Source organism: Temnothorax nylanderi, unplaced genomic scaffold, assembly GCF_030848795.1.
Source record: "Temnothorax nylanderi isolate EJ_2023f unplaced genomic scaffold, tnyl_v1.0 TNYL_tig0112_pilon, whole genome shotgun sequence".
Lineage (NCBI taxonomy): Eukaryota > Metazoa > Arthropoda > Insecta > Hymenoptera > Formicidae > Temnothorax > Temnothorax nylanderi.
The window spans coordinates 256,410-274,829 of NW_027249174.1; the positions used below are offsets into that span (position 1 = coordinate 256,410).

The 18,420-nt window shown below is 36.2% G+C and overlaps 2 protein-coding genes across 5 annotated transcripts; one reads left to right on the top strand and one right to left on the bottom strand.

The window, feature by feature from the left end:
* Positions 1–8,688: 8,688 nt before the first annotated feature.
* On the top strand, positions 8,689–14,453 carry LOC139776094 (probable ATP-dependent RNA helicase spindle-E). 3 transcript variants are annotated; one of them, XM_071712572.1, is made up of 9 exons: positions 8,689–8,927; positions 9,738–9,968; positions 10,053–10,347; positions 10,455–10,912; positions 11,059–11,404; positions 11,511–11,677; positions 11,758–13,365; positions 13,490–13,836; positions 14,239–14,453. In XM_071712572.1, the coding sequence occupies exons 2-9, from the start codon at positions 9,756–9,758 to the stop codon at positions 14,420–14,422; spliced, it is 3,618 nt and encodes a 1,205-aa protein (XP_071568673.1). In that variant the 5' UTR covers positions 8,689–8,927; positions 9,738–9,755; the 3' UTR covers positions 14,423–14,453. The 3 variants fall into 3 exon arrangements, with proteins under 3 accessions (XP_071568673.1, XP_071568675.1, XP_071568674.1); XM_071712574.1 differs by having other exon boundaries at positions 8,744–8,790; XM_071712573.1 differs by lacking the exon at positions 8,689–8,927 and adding an exon at positions 8,955–9,164.
* On the bottom strand, positions 14,443–18,375 carry LOC139776098 (uncharacterized). Of its 2 annotated transcripts, none has more exons than XM_071712581.1 (8): positions 18,048–18,375; positions 17,636–17,858; positions 17,406–17,553; positions 17,210–17,321; positions 16,962–17,015; positions 16,675–16,836; positions 16,300–16,421; positions 14,443–16,078 (listed from the first exon to the last, which is right to left on the bottom strand). In XM_071712581.1, exons 1-8 carry the CDS (start codon positions 18,142–18,144, stop codon positions 15,896–15,898), a joined length of 1,101 nt encoding a protein of 366 aa, XP_071568682.1. In that variant the 5' UTR covers positions 18,145–18,375; the 3' UTR covers positions 14,443–15,895. The 2 variants fall into 2 exon arrangements, with proteins under 2 accessions (XP_071568682.1, XP_071568683.1); XM_071712582.1 differs by having other exon boundaries at positions 17,645–17,858; positions 18,048–18,366.
* Between the last annotated feature and the right edge of the window lie 45 nt (positions 18,376–18,420).

The window sequence follows — 18,420 nt, forward strand, 5'->3', positions numbered from 1 at the left end:
GCAGCTGATGAACAGTATAGATAACAAACTGAATAAAATCTTAATTATTATAACATAATGATATATTAATAAGATTTTATTTAGTTTGTTATTATATCTATACTGTTCATCAGCTGCGTTACCCTCTACTCTGATGCTAAGACTGAGTGTATATTTTTCTATATAAAGACAGAATAAAATTAATTATATAAATCAATACTATAAATTTAATATTTATTGCATTTGTTATAGAAGTTATTATTTTACCCCATCAAGAATGGATAGATCCTTTGAAAGAGTTTACATAAAAAGCTCAGCGTTGGAAACCTCATATTATTCATAATTCTCCATTATTTGTTTAAATCTACGCAGGTTCCTTTTCAGTAAGATTGATAGTCTGAAGTAATAGGTGATGGCAAAAAATCTGAAATTATTGCACTATCATGCAGAAGCACTAAGAATTTAAATATATATTTTTATGCATATTAAAAGATATATTAGCAATCAGTCTAATTAGAAAAAAGATGTACCAGATAATAAAAAAGAAATTGTATATAAAAAAATGGTTTCTAATATGTATTCAGAGAATGTTGATTTATCATATTATTCTTTCAAACTTGCTTTCCTCCTTTTGAAAATTTACACCAAGAGAAACTTTTGTAACATATTACTTTGTATTGATTTTTTTTAACATCTTTATTTCTTAAAAAGGAAACGAAAACCGTAGAAGAAAATTATTAAACTTATTTTTATTGTGTTGAGAATTCATTCAATTTTATCGCTACGTGTCTCAACTTCTCTTGTTCAAAACAAAAAACTAATTTATAGCTTTTGATTTTATATATAATTGTTAAATTTCAGTTTTGTCAGATGCAATTTGTGCGAGCTTATTTCGTGGAGCAAATATTTTGTTGCGTTTTCGAGAGTGTTTATCCGATCATTAGCGAAGCGACGCGATGCATTTATATTTGATCACGAGGGACTATGCGCAAATTTTCGCATTGTTTGCGGATTTTATAACTTTATTGACGAATATAAGATCTAATATCTTTCGCATAATTGATTTACGATTACTCGCGTTTTATTGAGGCTCAGATGTACACCCGTCTGTATCACGTCAATAAAAATCTGGCAGCAAAATGAGTATGAATTCATTCGTTTAGCAAAGGATGCACGTTGACCTTAGAAGCGCACGTTGGAATTTCATCCGGAGGGAAAAAACTTTGTCGCGTTTTTTTAATCTTTCTGATTCTCAAAATAAATTCTTCGTGTATATTTTTCGCGCTCATAATATTATTTGATTTGTGCAGATTAATTTTCTTTTCATGCATGAAATATATTTTGGCAACTATGCCGTCTATAGGAAGAAATCTGTCGGACTGTGCTAACTCGGACCACGTGCGTTTCTGACGTTTAGATATTAGTGAAATTCGGTTAGAAAACAAAAAAATGACCTGTCTCGTTTCTTGATAGAAATTCGAGATGCTAAATACTAATTTATTGGGTGCGTTCGGGAAGACACTATTAGTGCTATTTGCTTATTTTATCCTTGTTTTACACCTGATGAACGATAAAGATAGAATGATGCAATAGCGCTAATAGCGCGCTTCCCGAACGCAGCCATTGTGTTATAAATTCGACGTTCGCTTTTCGCGTGAGACTGGCATCGGCTTCCTATGTCGCTAAACGGGCCTTTTTCAGTTGGATACGTTTTTTTCATTATAATATACAGAGGAGAAGAAGCTAGGGATAGTGGGATAGGTAGACATACATTTTGTACGACAATATCGGGGGTCTATCGATCGTTAGTACGATTATTTTTTCTCTGGGCCCGGAGCCTCGTCCACGATGACAATATCGCGGACACGGGACGTCTCCAGAATCGTGCTCCGATTACTTTGTACTAAGAATAATTCTGCATAAATTTCTTTTGTGCCTTTATATCATATGTATTTTTCAAGCAAAGTTCATTTGCAGAATTTACGCGATGGAAGATATATGTATACATATATAAATTAGTAATAATTGAAAAAAATGTAAAAATGCCTAACGAGGCATCTGTATGACATATCTGTCAAAGCTCGTTCTTTGAAACGGCTTTATAGATCGCAAAATCCTTTTACAGGAGTAAAGTATAGGTACTAATAATGAAGAGTGGGAATATAAAAAAATTAGTAATAATTGAAAAAAATGTAAAAATGCCTAACGCGGCATCTGTTACGACATATCTGCCAAAGCTCGTTCTTTGAAACGGCTTTATAGATCGCAAAATCCTTTTACAGGAGTAAAGTATAGATACTAATGAAGAGTGGGAATATAAAGAAAGTAGTGATAATTGGAAAAAATGTAAAAATGCCTAACGAGGCCCTGTACGACATATCTGTCAAAGCTCGTTCTTTGAAACGGCTTTATAAATCGCAAAATCCTTTTACAGGAGTAAAGTAGAGGTACTAATGAAGAGTGGGAATATATAAAAAAAGTAGTAATAATTGGAAAAAATGTAAAAATGCCTAACGAGGCATCTGTACATCATGTCAACAGTGTGTCTGCTGAACGCGGCCATTTTTACATTTTTTTCAATTATTACTAATTATTTTACAATCCCACCCTTCATTAGTACCTATACTTTACTCCTGTAAAAGGATTTTGCGATCTATGAAGCCGTTTCAAAGAACGAGTTTAGACAGATATATCGTTGAGTTCATCTGATCAACACTCTGCGTTGATTGGTTGGTTCTAAAAGTAAGAGCCAATCACGTTCGACTGCTACTCAGCGGCTTGGTCTGCTGAACGCGCCCAATGCCTAACGAGGCATCTGTACGACATATCTGTCAAAGCTCGTTCTTTGAAACGGCTTCATAGATCGCAAAATCCTTTTACAGGAGTAAAGTTTAGGTACTAATGAAGGGTGGGATTGTAAAATAATTAGTAATAATTGAAAAAAATGTAAAAATACCTAACGAGATATCTGTACCACATATCTTTCAAAGCTCGTTCTTTGAAACGGCTTCATAGATCGCAAATTCCTTTTACAGGAGTAAAGTAGAGGTACTAATGAAGTGCGGGATTGTAAAATAATTAGTAATAATTGAAAAAAATGTAAAAATGCCTAACGAGATATCTGTACCACATATCTTTCAAAGCTCGTTCTTTGAAACGGCTTCATAGATCGCAAAATCCTTTTACAGGAGTAAAGTTTAGGTACTAATGAAGGGTGGGATTGTAAAATAATTAGTAATAATTGAAAAAAATGTAAAAATGCCTAACGAGATATCTGTATCATATATCTGTCCTGGTTCGATTGCTGTGTAGGAATCAGACAATGTAGCCAACCCCGAAACTGCCCACAGCTGCGTGCGCCATCGCGCCGTCTCTCGCAAGATCCGTGAACTACTGCTGTGACATGATTGCTGCTCTGCGTGAATATTTTTGTGAAAAATATACACGATCGTTTCAAAGCTCCCATTTTTATTCTAGGCTTTCGATCTCAATTTCAAAGGTACGTTATTGTTTGTGCACGTCTTCTGAAGTGCGGGAAAGTTTAATTTCGTACATATTACGTATACAACTGTTTATATTAGAAAATAAGGTTATGAGGTGACAGCATTTTAAAAATTTTTTCAATTATTACTAATTATTTGACAATCCCGCACTTCATTAGTACCTCTACTTTACTCCTGTAAAAGGATTTTGCGATCTGTAAAGCCGTTTCAAAATAGGAGCTTTGACTGTTTTTGTCGGTAATTTGAACGGCTTTAGCATCCCCTTAAGGGGATCCTATAGTGAAGGCCGAACTTTCTCGATGTCGATAATGTCGAACATTTTTAATTCCGTTCTAATTCGTTTTCTATCATTTTCTATATTACCGGCCTATATCTGCCCTTGTCTAACGAGAGGCATCTGTCCTTGTTTCGATTGCTGCGCCATCTCTCGCTACACGCCATACTGCTCTTCTTGTCATTCCGCCTGTATATTTGCATGTATAAAAATTAAAACAATGACTGTGTTTACATGACACCGTTAATCGGGTTTTATAACATCGGTAGTTCTTAGGCCGGTCAATCACAGCTATTCCATTCTTCTGAAGAATGATTACGATTGGTCTTCCTGACAACTACCGATGTTATAAAACCCGATTAACGGTGCCGTGTAAACATAGTCAATGACACTTTTTTTCTAGACTTCTATCGTAGTTGTAATTGCACGATATTGTTCTTCAATGTTTTCCCTAGAGGGCTAGATTCTCATTTTGTATATATAAACTGCAGTATTTTTGTATAACCAAATATTGTCGTCAGTGACAGCTCTATGTGCCCAAATTTTTAATGTTTTTTTCGTTTTGGAAGTTAAAACCGATCTAGCCCTCTACATTTTTGTGCGTACTTTAATTCTAGACCAAAATTTTGCAATTCCGTAAAGCCAATTAAAAGTGGTTTTGTTTTAACTAAATGTCGGTAATTACTGCCACTATAGGATCCCCTTAAGATAGTCTTGAAATAAGATTCGACTATGAATACGGGCCTATGACTCTCTTATTTAGATTCCCACTGTCCCTATCTACTATCTAGCGAAACCACTGCCAAGGGAACAGGCTTGGAAAAATTAGCGGGGAAAGAAGACCCTGTTGAGCTTGACTCTAGTCTGGACATTTCCCTCTTAATGGCGGACAGTGTCCTAAGGGTGCCGTCCCATGCAGGACGGAATTTCGGAAAACGGAATCTCGGAATCATTCTGATTGGTTAGCCCCATGGGGCACAGTACAAGCTTGTACTGTGCCCCATGGGGCTAACCAATCAGAATGATTCCGAGATTCCGTTTTCCGAAATTCCGTCCTGCATGGGACGGCATCCTAAAGCCGTGATCAGACTACGGATTGGGATTGAGATTGGATTGAAATTTGACCAATTAGAGCAAAGTTTACTAAACTTGAGATCAGTTTTCTCTGTTCTGATTGATTAAATTTCAATCCAATCTCAATCCCAATCCGTAGTCTGATACGGGCTTAACTCTTATTACTAGAGGAACTCTACAGAATCCCGGTCTTATTTTGCGGAAACTCATAAATTATTGAGGTCTGGCTTCCTTTTCAATAGTTCTGATCCTCATAGATTAAACAAATAGGTCTGCCCATTAAGGGTCGGCAGGAGACCCAGGCAAACTCAGGTACACTCAGGTGCACTTTATGCACTAAGTGCACGTTAAACTGCACTTTAACTCCTATTTTATTTATTATAAATTTTTAAGAGCAAAAATGCAAAATCGGGCTCTTTACCTCCCTGCATTATTATATAAAGAGTATATAAAAAAAAAATTCACGAATCTATGTAACTTATTTTATGAGAAATCTGGATATTACGAATCCGTAATTCGTAATATCCATATTTCTCATAAAATAAGTTACATAGATTCGTGAATTTTTTTTTATATACTCTTTATATAATAATGCAGGGAGGTAAAGAGCCCGATTTTGCATTTTTGCTCTTAAAAATTTATAATAAATAAAATACGGACTCGCAGCAAGTCGCAGCTAAGCCAACCCGACAGAGGTCTCCACCGTGTCTCCTGCCGACCCTTAAAGCAGAAAAAAATGAGTCCGAACAAACTGCAGAGACGCCAGATTTTCACGCAGCTTCTTACTTTGTCCTGCACGAGTCCGTCGTCATATATATCTTGTCAGATTTTACGAGATCTAATAGTTCTACAAGAGTTCCATAAAAAGTTCCGCCATATAAAAGCAAAAAAAAATTAATTTCAAGTCAATAAAGACCTAAATTACAATATGTACTTAATAAGCATAACGAGAGTTGAGATATTAGTTGCTTTCCATTTACATCAAAACTCAGATAATTCTCACTTGTGATGTCATTCTGTCTTTATTATTCATTAATTCCCAAAAAGGATAGAACGACGTCACAAGTGAGAATTATCTGAGTTTTGATGTAAATGGAAAGCACCTATTATAAGTTAAAATCTCAGAGTTCCGCGGGTTATATAAAATAGTTTTCATATATAGTTCTGAGCATACATAATTAAGCATTTTCTAAAGAGTTCTATAGGCACCAGCAATGTTGTATAATTTTTAAATAAATTAATACTAAAATAAATTATTTGGGAAACACGACTGTAATTTTTTCAATGTTTGGGAAATAATGATTTCATCTGAAAATCAAGATTTATGGGTGTTTGCTGGACAGTGTGACGTAAAAGTGCGTGAAATTTAAAATATATACTATATAGTAACTATACTATTATAAATAAAAACCGGTAATTATTCCGGTAGATCCTATTCTGAATAATTACCTGAAAACCTATTTGGAATCGTATTAGCTTGGATCATATTTCGCAGGGCAAAATAATAAGATCTAAGCTAATACGATTTCAAATAGATTTTCATTATAATAGTATAATATATTTTAAATTTCGCGCACTTTACGTCACTGCGCATGCTCTCTGATGCTCATGTATCTGTAGTCTGCCGATATAGCAGATTTTTTAATCCAAAAACTGTCGTTTTTAGCACTTTATAACTTTTGTTGCACTTGAAGCGACGATTTTTTAACTTTCATATTCGGATTTAACACACTAAAATATACAATATTGTTAAGTTTCAGCTAAATCGGTGAGAAAGCCACTTAGGCTCAGGGTGCCATTACATGGAGCGCGGAAACGCGGAAACGCGGAAACGCGGAAAGAAAGTAACTAGATTCCTCGTTTCCGTCGCTTCTTTCTATCGCATTTGAGCGGAACAGCGGAAATCATGCGTGTTTTGTGTGTGTGTGTGTGCCAAGAAGTGCTAAACAATAAACATCAAGTATATAACTTTAACAGTTAATATCTCAAGCTTGAGATATTAAATACAAGATATTAAATACATATACAATATTTTATACAAGCTTGAGTAACTCATTGAAGATTGTTGATGACATTCTGAGATAGTTGAAGTATTTTTCGGGATCTGTCAATCTCATCTCTACAAGTAAATTGTTGCTGTCACCTTGTGCAAGTCTTCTTTCTTCGGTAAAAATAGGTCGTACCCATATTCTTCGATTCTTTTTGTCTTCCAATTTCTTGTAACGCAAGTACAAATAATACATTGAAGTCACTTTTTTCATTGTTATTTCTGCATGTCTCATCGGTTCATCTCTTGCTTGTATGAGAAACTTCATAATAATCATTAACATGATATTTGGATCCATGATATACTTTTAAAATAATTAATAAAATACACGAAGTACAAAATAACTTTTTCTTCCGAGATTTGTAATCGATAGAATATATATATATATATATATATTTGGAGTCTTTCGCACGTGCCACAACTAGCCTGCACTAGGAGTCACGGCTATAGAGCACTTATGCATTAGCGCTTGTTCTACCGAATAGTTTATAACAATTAAATCACTTTTCCAATTTCACGGAGAAATATCCACAATATTCTAAGCGGGATAGAATATATTATAAAAATACATAACCTATCTGAGGTATCTGCGTGCAACAGTACAGAGAAAAAGAACGAACATTTGACGCGTCCGTTCCGCGAGTTTGTTTCTCCTTATATTACATGGAGCACAATTTGCGCGGAAAAGCGGAACAGTATAGTGACAAATAGACATTTGTATTCATTTCTTAAAATTGTGTTTACTTAATTCATTGCAATTTTTATTAATATGCTTATCTTTTCAGCTTATCTATTGAATACAAGCATTTTAATCAATAAATACCGTTAAAAATTAATATTTTATAATTCTCCGTTCCGCTTTTCCGCTCAAAATGTGCTCCATGTAATATAAGGCATTCAAAACAGACGGAACGGATCGACGGAAATCTAGTAAATTTTGTCTTCCGCGCTTCCGCGTTTCCGCGTTTCCGCGCTCCATGTAATGGCACCCTCAGTTCAACAGTGGCCAGTTAGCTTAACTAGTAGTTAACTCTCACTCTCCGTCTCTTTCTAACCTTTGAGGTTAGAAAGAAACAGAGAGTGAGAGTTAACTACTAGTTAAGCTAACTGGCCACTGTTGAACTGGGCCTTAGGGCCAATTTTACCAACCACGGTTAGCTTAACCGACGGTTAAAGTTAGCAGGATTGACCAATAGAAAGCAGGGTGGATTCATTTCTATTGGTCAATCCTGCTAACTTTAACCGTCGGTTAAGCTAACCGTGGTTGGTGAAATTGGCCCTTATATTTCCTTCATGTTTACCGAAATCATTATTTCCCAAACATTGAAAACATTACAGATGTGTTTCCCAAATTATTTCACGTTGATTAAAAAAAAAGTTTTTAAAATTATGTCTGCTAATTGTACGCTTAATTAATTTTTATTAATTATAAATCAACTATTATTTCCTAAACTATGAGAATGTATTCCTAAATTTTCCCAAACGATTTCCAAACCAATAAAAAATATCTAATTTGCATGTCTGCTAAATATACGAAATATCCCACACAGCACACTTTATCTGAGGGATGTCCTACAGACATTTGAGATATCTCAATAACCGTAGGACATCCGGTGGATATCCAGCAGATGCACAAATGTCCCTCAGAATATCCTGTGCTGTATGGGATACGAACGTGCGCAAGTGGACGAGTTCGACTAAAGTCACTAGATATCTAGATAGATATCTAGTGACTTTAGTCGAACTCGTCCACTAGATAGATATCTAGTGACTTCAGACTTCACTTGAATGGAAATTTAAAACGCGGGCAGCCGGGCACATACCTCACATTCCGCACGTATCACGTATCTGCTGACCGCGACCGCCGCTGCGCGCTGAGTTTAGTTGACTTGTTGACTTTCGAGAATTCTCTGGTATTTATGTGTGCATACATATTCACACATTTTTATCAGATTCTAATTTCCAATCAAAGACCGAGAAGGACGAAAACATTGAAGAGAACAAGAACGAGGAGAAAACACAAATGCACTACCATTTGTCCTATATAATTGTATTTATCTTGTGATTTGTCTGTTACTACGTTTACGCGAGCTTTACTTCTGTAGTAACTTACGATAATTCCTTCGCGTAAACAGAATTTCCCTTCGCGTAAACGGGATTTTGTAGTAACTTACGATAATTTACTCCGCGTAAACGAGTGAATCATCGTAAGTTACTACAGAAGTAACGCTCGCGTAAACGTAGTATACGATCCATATTCCGTGTTATAGTCAACCTGTATTTCGAGGTTTCTAACTTCTCATCTATTCTCATCTAATACTGTGAAGAACAAAGAATTTAAGATGTGCCAAAATAACCACAAAAGAACTTGGTTGACGGCATTAAACTCTGCAAAAAAAATCATCTATTACTGTTCACGTGTATCGTATTACTGTAATCTTATTAACGTATAAAAGATAGGATTAAGATCTCAACAGATGCAGAACTTGCCTTTCCTTATTTAAGAAAAATAGTGTTAGCCTATATTTGTTTCAAAAATTATTCTGCATAATATAATAATTAAAGAAGCAAATTTGAGTTTGAATCAAGATGTGAATATGCCACATAACTCCCTAGAGTTGGAAGCATTAAAAAAAAAAAAATTATTCTGGTCTTACCACCATAAGAAATAAAATGAATTAAAACAATGATAAAATTGGCACTTTGTAATAAATTTTGTTTGAGTATTAACAATTATATTGTAGACTTTACAAAAGTTTTTAAAAGTGTACAACATAATTGATAAGAATTTATAAGCTTATATAAATGCTTTTTATGATTGATTTAGCATGAGTTTTCAATGGTATGCAATATTAAACAGGTCCAATAGATTGCAACAATGGATGACAGTTTGGTGAACCGTATTCTGAACATGTACAAATCACCTGAGTCCTTCAGCATAGATATGCCAGCTCCTACTATTCGGAAGGTGAGAAAAGAAAGATTTATGTTTGATGAAGAACTAGGTCCTCGTGCTGGCAAAAAAACCAGGGAATCAGAAACGAACTACGTAAAGGAATATGTACAAAAAGATGAGGAAGAATACATTAAGGTGATTAGCATTAAGATATATGATATGATATTGCAGTCTGTATTTTGTTCATCTTATTTATATCTTTCCTGCCGTTCCTTGCAGTTGAAAAGTAGTATGTTTCTTAACAATAATGATCATATGGACAACGTTTCGGAGGTGTCTGGGGACACAGCAATTCTCAAGCAAAATACTGTTCAGCTTTACCGATCGTACAACTTTGCCTATCGGCCCAACACTAATTTACCTATTCTCTCTGTGAGACACAAGGTTGTATCCATGATCGCCAGCAATTCTGTTGTTATCATTCGCGGTTCTACAGGCTGTGGAAAAACGACACAAGTGCCACAACTTATTCTTGACGCCGAGTTTGAAAAGAAGCAACACTGTAACATCATAGGTATCTCATCGGATTTAGAGTACATTCTCCGAAGCATCCAGCAAAATATTACTTTAATTTTATCGGCATTTTATGTGATGTGATACAAGAATGTTTGTATCTTGCAGTAACGCAGCCGAGACGCATTGCCGCTCTGAGCATCGCGAAACGGGTCAGCGAAGAGAGAGAGTGGCCCGTTGGTACACTTGTGGGATATCAAATGGGCTTGATCAAGAATGTAAGCCGCGACACTCGCATAACATATTGCACAACTGGCGTGCTCTTAAACAGGCTCACGAATAAGAAGCACATGATGGACTACACTCATGTCATATTGGACGAGGTGCACGAACGCGACGAAGACATGGATTTCCTTCTGCTCATAGTGAGAAAGTTATTACGTACAAATTCTACGATGGTCAAAGTTATACTGATGTCCGCGACAATCGACGTGGACAAATTTTCTGCGTATTTCTCAACGCCTGTAGAAAATCAACTTCTACCCGCGCCGATCATCGACATACCCAAGGGCAGCCCTTACGATATTTCTATATATTACATAGACGAGATGGAGAATTTGGGTAACGTAAGTATACATTTTCTTACACGACTAAAACACGATTGAAGAGTGGTCGTTTCTAAAAACCAGACACGATCGTTATCTGCTTTTTTATTTCATTTCTGCGATTAATAGAGAAGCAATCATGGAAAATATATTGTGTTTTCCAACAGATCCCTGAAGTAGACGAGGAACCAAAATTCACGACTGGGATGGCGGAGTTTGCCGCACGTATTATACGTGTTTTCGACAGTATTGACAAAAAGAATGATAGTGATGAATACGAAAGGGCCACTGTGCTAGTGTTTTTACCGGGATTTGGCGAAATTGAAGAGTTACGTACTGTATTTCTGTCATCAAAACACGAAGATGCAAATTGGGATATAATTATTTTACATTCGTTAATCTCGACCGAAGAGCAGGAAAATATATTTAAGAAGCCACCCAAAAATTTCCGACGTATCATACTATCGACGAACATCGCTGAAAGCAGCATTACTGTGCCCAATGTTAAATACGGTATGTTGTCGGTCAATCGAGACTGAATAATATTTGTCCGTCGGACTAATTATATCTATGAATTGATTGAACTACCTACAGGTATATAATTCTCACTTTTTTTTAGTGATTGATTTTTGCTTGACAAAACTTCTTGTCACTGAGCCTGGAACTAATTATCAATGCTTGCAACTTTGTTGGGCAAGCAAATCAAATTGTCAACAACGTGCCGGTCGTACAGGCCGCGTGATGGATGGTAGGGTATACAGAATGGTACCAAGAGCATTTTACGAGGTGAATATAGACTTTACACCGAAATCATTGACCTTGATCTTTCGCAGAACCTGTAAATCACATTACCTTGAAAATTGCAGAATATGCTGCAGGAAGAATCTCTTCCGGAGATGCTCAGGGCTCCGCTCGCAAATGTAATTCTTAAGACGAAAGTGCTGGATATGGGCGAGCCGAAAGCTCTCCTTGCTCTTTCTCTGGATCCACCTAATCTCAGCAATATACAGGAGACTGTATTACTATTGAAGGAAGTTGGCGCATTACTTAATAGGGGCATGCAAGAATTTGATGGGGACTTGACGCCCTTGGGTCGTGTAATGGCCAGTCTCCCGTTAGACGTACGCGTGACGAAGTTGATTGTCCTGGGCCATCTTTTCGGTGTTCTGTCAGACACGATTATTCTCGCGGCTAGCATGGCTGTTAAGGATATGTTCAATATCGGATTTTTCGAATTGGAGTCGACCTATCACGAGAAACTGCATTGGGCCGCTAATTCCGACAGCGATAGCATAGCATACTTGAACGCCTTTAAAGTGTGGCGAAACGATAAGGCAAGTCGCCGTATAAACAGTCCTAACGAGGAAAGAGAATGGGCGCGACGGAAGAGCCTTCGCGTGAGATCGCTACGCGAGATCGACGCCTTTATACACGAAATAACACAAAAGCTGCACAATTTCGGCATAACAGAAACGATGAGTTCCGAGAAAAATACTTGGGAGAGCCTCTGTATCGATCGTACTTTTGTACTTAAATTTATAATCGCCGGTGCATTTTATCCTAATTATTTTATCAAATACCCACATAACATAAATGATCGCAAGCGGGATATAGAGAGGACATTGGGTTACCGCGATCCGACGAATACGGTTGTCTTACACGGCTGGCCGTTGGAACACCCCGGGTCACTGTACTCTAAGAGATTTCAGGAGATCTTTGGACAGCATATGGGGCTCAAAAATCAGGAGAACATAACTGTGTCCTTTGACGGGTCGAACCGCGTTTATATCGAACATGAGCCGAAGAATCGCGTACCGAACGATTACACTTTCGTTCGAGATTGTGTCAAGATGAGGCATTGTCGGAACCTGATCGAGGTAAAGTTATTAAGCGAGACGGATGCTCGTCACCGAGCCGAGGAACTTGGGCTCACGAAGGAATACGGAAGATTTCTGTTTCAACCTTCCAATCCGGAGGAACCGCCGTGCAGACGATACATGTACGACAAAAAGCCATATCCAGATTTACCGGAAGATTCCGAATATCGATCTAAGGTAAAATTGCAAGGTCCCTTCTCGCCGATAGAAGTTCACCTGACCCATATGGTGACAAAAGGAATGACAAAAGTGATATCTCTGGAATCCACATCGGTAAACTCCGTTCTACTCGACACCTGCCCGGATAGTCCGAAAGGACTTTTCCTGGTGGCGCAAAATATCTCACGAGACTCCAAGAACATGTCGCACCTGATTCTACGAAACACAACCCTCTTGCCCACTACGCCCGGTCTCGCGTCGCTCGTCGCTTTAATTTTTACACCGTACATGGAACTGCGACGTAGTCCGATGGGCACTTATTACACAGGCGCTCTGTGTGGATTGGGATACAATCGCATTACGGAGAAGAGCTTGTTTCCGGACCACGATCTGGAAATTATATTTGACGTCGAGATCACGATGAACGATTTGCGAATGGTACGTCTAATATTCAAAATTTTTACATTTATGATACACTCAGATATATTCAATCTGGAATTTCCTTTTGTTTGCAATATAAAATCAATGCACTTAACATGAATTGTAAACCTTCTGTTGGCAGATTAACAAGCTTCGCCATTGGATGAATGTTGCGATGCACTTCAATAATAGATCTGAAATTGTAGACGACGAGGCTCATCATGAGATGACTATAAATTGTCAGAATCAAATTAAAAATGCGTTCAAAGATGTGATATACAAGACTCGTAAGAAGATAGAACCAGTTCCAATCAGTAATTTTAACAAGTGGAACCGATACGACGAGACTCTATTTCTCGTGCCTGCTCGGGAAACTTCGAGGAAAAGTAATGTATACGGTTTACACAAAGCGTTGGAATTGAATGAGAAGAATGAAAGACTCGAAGAAATAATCAAGCATTTGTTGGAATTAGAGGCTTTAGCTCATCAGTAAGTACATCATTACAGCCTTACTTTAATCATCTAGCAAATCAGCAAAATTATAAAATCATATTTTTAAAAATAAAACGTTTTCCTTATGTTATGTACTTATTAGAAAACGCTTTAGGCTGTGTTCCGATATTCACTGCCAGTACTGAAAATCTATAGTGTACGTAACGTAAACTTGCAGTGAATATCGGAATGCAGCCTTAGAATCAAATACAATGTCTCGTTACTAACAATGCATGCGATAAAATGCATTTAAAAATTCTTTCGCACAAACTTCGAAACATTTAATAATCAATTTTAATATATTCCATTGAATTCGGATCATTCCAAATATATAAACAAAATATTGTTCTTTATATTGATATAAATATGATATTAATATTTTATATTCTCTGCGCGCAGAGACCCGCGTGAGGCGACTATTGCACCTGTTTACTGCAAACTGTGTCTAACGGAGGTAAATGGTATCATCAATCTTCGTGCACATTTGTGCTCGGAACAACATACAGCGAAACAACGAATGATAGATACGACTGCTGAATTTGGAGAGAATCTGCATAAACTTATGGAAACACTCAGGCTATAATATAATAAATAAGTCAAAAATTTGCATTTAATTATCTTTTTTTATTTTGTGACTTTAGTTTTTATGTGAAAAATTTTTTGATTGCGATATCGTATATTTTTACTTATGTGAACAGTACCAAAGCTAAGTTTATTTTGTGATATAAGTACAATGTTATTTGTTTTATATCTAAAAGCTCATTGTAAATATATCAAGGAGTAATAATTGCTTTTTCTTACAGTATTTTTTATAAGTAAAAATTTGATTGTGATATCGTATTTTTTTTTTACTTATGTCGACAATACAAAAGCGAAGTTTATTTTGTGATAAGTAATAAGTACAATTTGTAATAGATCTATGAGCTTATTGTGAATATAAGATATAAGAAGAAATTGTTTTTTCTTATAATATCTTTTTCTTTTCATTCTTATCTCACAATTGAACATATCTTTTTTTACAATAATGTTTTCAAATTAATTTACCGATTTAATAACTGAAGCTAAATTTTTTGAACATATAAATACAAGTTTTTCATAGATGTATTATACATATACGATATATCATACATTTGTATTACATTTTTTTTGTTAAATACATGAAATTATAATTATAAATTGTACAATTGTATAATTGGAATTACACTGTATACTTTGTATAATAATCTTTAAATTGCTATGATTCGTGCGGGGTATACAAGTTGAACTATATACATATTCTATCTATACATTTGCATTTGACATTTACATTTGACGCTTAATGGAACTTATTGTATAATGACACAACAGAAAAACACAAGACAACTTTGTCAATTATAATGCAAATTGCGATAAGTTTTCACGAAACGACATCTCAAAGCTAATTCTAAAAATAAGTGCTCGTTTACAAAGTGAAAATCTTAAACGCGACTTTCTTTCAACTTTGAGTTGATTGTCAATTTTGTGTAATAATATAAAATTTTTAAAAATGAAACAGTAGTAAAATATTGACACATACATATATATTTATTGAAAATAGCACATAAGAAAATAAAAATTTTACAATTAATTAGAAAAGATGCCATCTTCGGTCTGGATCTTGGTAGAAATAATAATAATATTTCTGTGAATTTTGTATATTTTTTCCAACTCAGAACAGTAAATCCACATACTGAAATCGATAATCGATTTAACTGTTGATCCAAATAAGATCCTTTTTAAGTATTCATGTAAAATATTTATTGCAAAAAATATTCCAGCCAGGGTTTAAACATGGAATAAAAATTTTGATTAAGAGAATAAAAAAATACATTTTTCTTCTTAATTTGATTTCAAATGATTCTTTATATGCTTTAGACAAATTAATCTTCGTGTTTCAAATAAATATCGACTAATCATTCCTCGTCAATGGTTCATCGAACGCAGAGACTGAATTCATTAGATTTCAATATTTTATACCCTGCACGAGAGAGAACGAAAAAAAGTTAAAAATTAAAATCTTTCATTAAAACATACAATCCTATATTTCTCGTTGAAGGTAGCGAGCTCCAGGTTGCGTATACAATAGCCTACCAGGTACATTGGCAGCTGAACTGCTCACATACGTACCAGGAGATGGTGGCGGTGGTGGTGGATATGAGCTAGGTGGTGGTTGAGGTGCTCGTACAGGATAACCCGAAGTAATCCCACCTGTTTTCGCACCCTTAACAGATAAAAATGGAAGTTTAGATACATGCAAGCGTATGGTATTTTTGTATAGATTATTGCATTGGATATTACACAGGATGTAATAGTTTAGACAAAATAATTGCTGCCAAATTTGACCAAATTTATCCTTTCCCAATTTTGTCAGCAACTCTTTTGCGTGCATTCTAAAACACGGTTAAAAAAAAAAGATACGAAAGATAATAGTTTGAGCATAACCTGAGGTGGTTGTTGAATCGGGATAGCTCCACCGTGGACAGTAACGTGATTTGTCGGTCGCAAGTAGAACTTGTCGTCGCCGTAACTCTTGTGTTCCATCGAGTGCAAGTTAGTTACGTATGCTACAAGTATAATTTTTTTTTTAAATAAAAAATGGAGTTTTATAAAACCTTATTCTGAATAGAACTATTACCGTATTTTTCGTTTTTGTTTAAAAATTATCTTAGCCTCAAGTCTAATATTCTTTTTATTTGTAGCGAAATTTTTCTGCTTTTTCTTTATTTTCTTTTCTTCATCTCTTTCTCGAATTCAATCATTTACTTCTGAGGTAACGCAACACTAGAACTAACGTCGTGACAAGATAAATTGCATTACCAGTCTGATGTGTGGCTAATGGGGCTCTACCGCCCGAAAGATAAACGGGTTTAGCTGATTCTGAGGACTCTCGAGATGGTTGTGACACAGGTGCTGAGTAACTGTAAACACTCTGGCCTGAAGGCGCCGAATAAAAATTCGATGCGGAGTACTGATTATTCTCTGTCGAACAAGGAAAATAATTAAGATGAATGATCAGATAACATGAAAACGATGGAAAACACTCATGTTTTTTACTCGAAAAAGCAAAAGAGAGACGCAAAAGAAAGAAAGAATTATTCACTCACTATTCCAAAGAACTGCTCGAGCATCACCGGATCTTCTGGCAGCTTCCTCAGATTCTACAAGTACAAATACAAAGCATCAGTATTCGATGCCATCTCCACGACTTAAATTGTGTGGAAATTATATCATTATCATTTAAAAACTAATCGTATTTGAACTTATCTCTTTTTTGAAGATTTTGATGATTATTGCCAGTGAATGTAAATGAATGTGAATTATCTATCTTGTAAGATAGATAACTTATACTTACTAGGAGGAGGAGGATTATAACTTGGGATAGACGGTGGTGGTTTGTAACCATACGTGTGATATGGAGATGCAGTGGGTGGCGGTGATGGAGTGTGGGTCCTCTTCAAAGTTCCCTGGAGACAAGAAAAATTGAAATGCAAAATTTACTCTGAAAATAATGTGTATGAAGTACACATTGACGAGAAAGTTTTACTTACACCCTGTAACAGATGTGTCGGTGTGCCGACAGCAACCTTGTAGAGAGGACTGTTGCTACGTGGTAATGGTAAAAACAACTGTGAGTGTACCACTCTGGGACCTGTTGCGGGATATCCTCCCACTGTCGTTGAAACTTCCGAGCAAACGCTAGAAAACAAGATTTTATCGTATAAATACGATATACAGCATACATTATTAATTCCTGAATTCCTTCAAACATTGCAATTACGATGGGAACCTGGTTTCTTTTATGAGTTGTCGCCTTCTGTCGTCCTCGTTTAGAACCTTCTTCAATTGCAGGAACAACTGATGCTTCTCCGCTTTCAATTGAGATAGTTCATTGTCCAAGTTTGAGATTTGTTCTCGCGTCTCGCCTAGCGTCATCACGTCTTGCTTCTGCTGGCGCTCTCTCTCCTTGCGTAAGCGTTCTTCCTCGGCGTCAGCCTCTTGTTCTAAAATACAAATGTAAGATGTTACCAAGACGCTTGGATAATATTTACAAAGTTTCTCTTAGAAGAAACTCCATCTAAAGTACATAAGTAGTTTAGAAAGATTAAGACAAAAGATAAGTTAATATAACTTCCATGACATATAGAATATCTCAATTGTAACAGAGAGAGACAGGTTTCCACGTTAAGCACCTTGTTTCTTTCGTTGTCGTTCTCTCATAATGTGAGTCTTTAGCGCCTGCCACATTTGCTCATTGCGTTGCGGTGGTCCGACTAATATCGCCGGCATCTTCCTACCACCTGACAATTCCTCGCTACCCGGCGTTATGTATTTACTGAATTACCAATAAGTCGGGTTTCCCAAGCCAGTCGCATTAGCGGCTGGAATGCTGAAAATACTGGAATAGCTTTGGAGTTACATCCTTCTGACAGACGGATTCTCCACTCCAAGGATTATGGCGACACATACAAAAGAAACACAAAACATAACACACAGATAGATTGTGCGCGACGCGCGACCCGCGACCATTGGAAGCATGAAAGTAAATTATTAAGAGAGGACAAT

Bases quoted from the DNA above. Each gene is read 5' to 3' on its own strand.
- LOC139776094 (XM_071712572.1), top strand. From the start codon at position 9,756: ATGGATGACAGTTTGGTGAACCGTATTCTGAACATGTACAAATCACCT. The intron at 9,969-10,052 runs GTGATTAGCATT...CGTTCCTTGCAG, and splicing joins ATGAGGAAGAATACATTAAG to TTGAAAAGTAGTATGTTTCT. The intron at 13,837-14,238 runs GTAAGTACATCA...CTCTGCGCGCAG, and splicing joins TTAGAGGCTTTAGCTCATCA to AGACCCGCGTGAGGCGACTA.
- LOC139776098 (XM_071712581.1), bottom strand. From the start codon at position 18,144: ATGCCGGCGATATTAGTCGGACCACCGCAACGCAATGAGCAAATGTGG. The intron at 17,322-17,405 runs GTAAGTAAAACT...TCTTGTCTCCAG, and splicing joins CGACACATCTGTTACAGGGT to GGAACTTTGAAGAGGACCCA. The intron at 17,016-17,209 runs GTAAGTATAAGT...TTGTACTTGTAG, and splicing joins TTATAATCCTCCTCCTCCTA to AATCTGAGGAAGCTGCCAGA.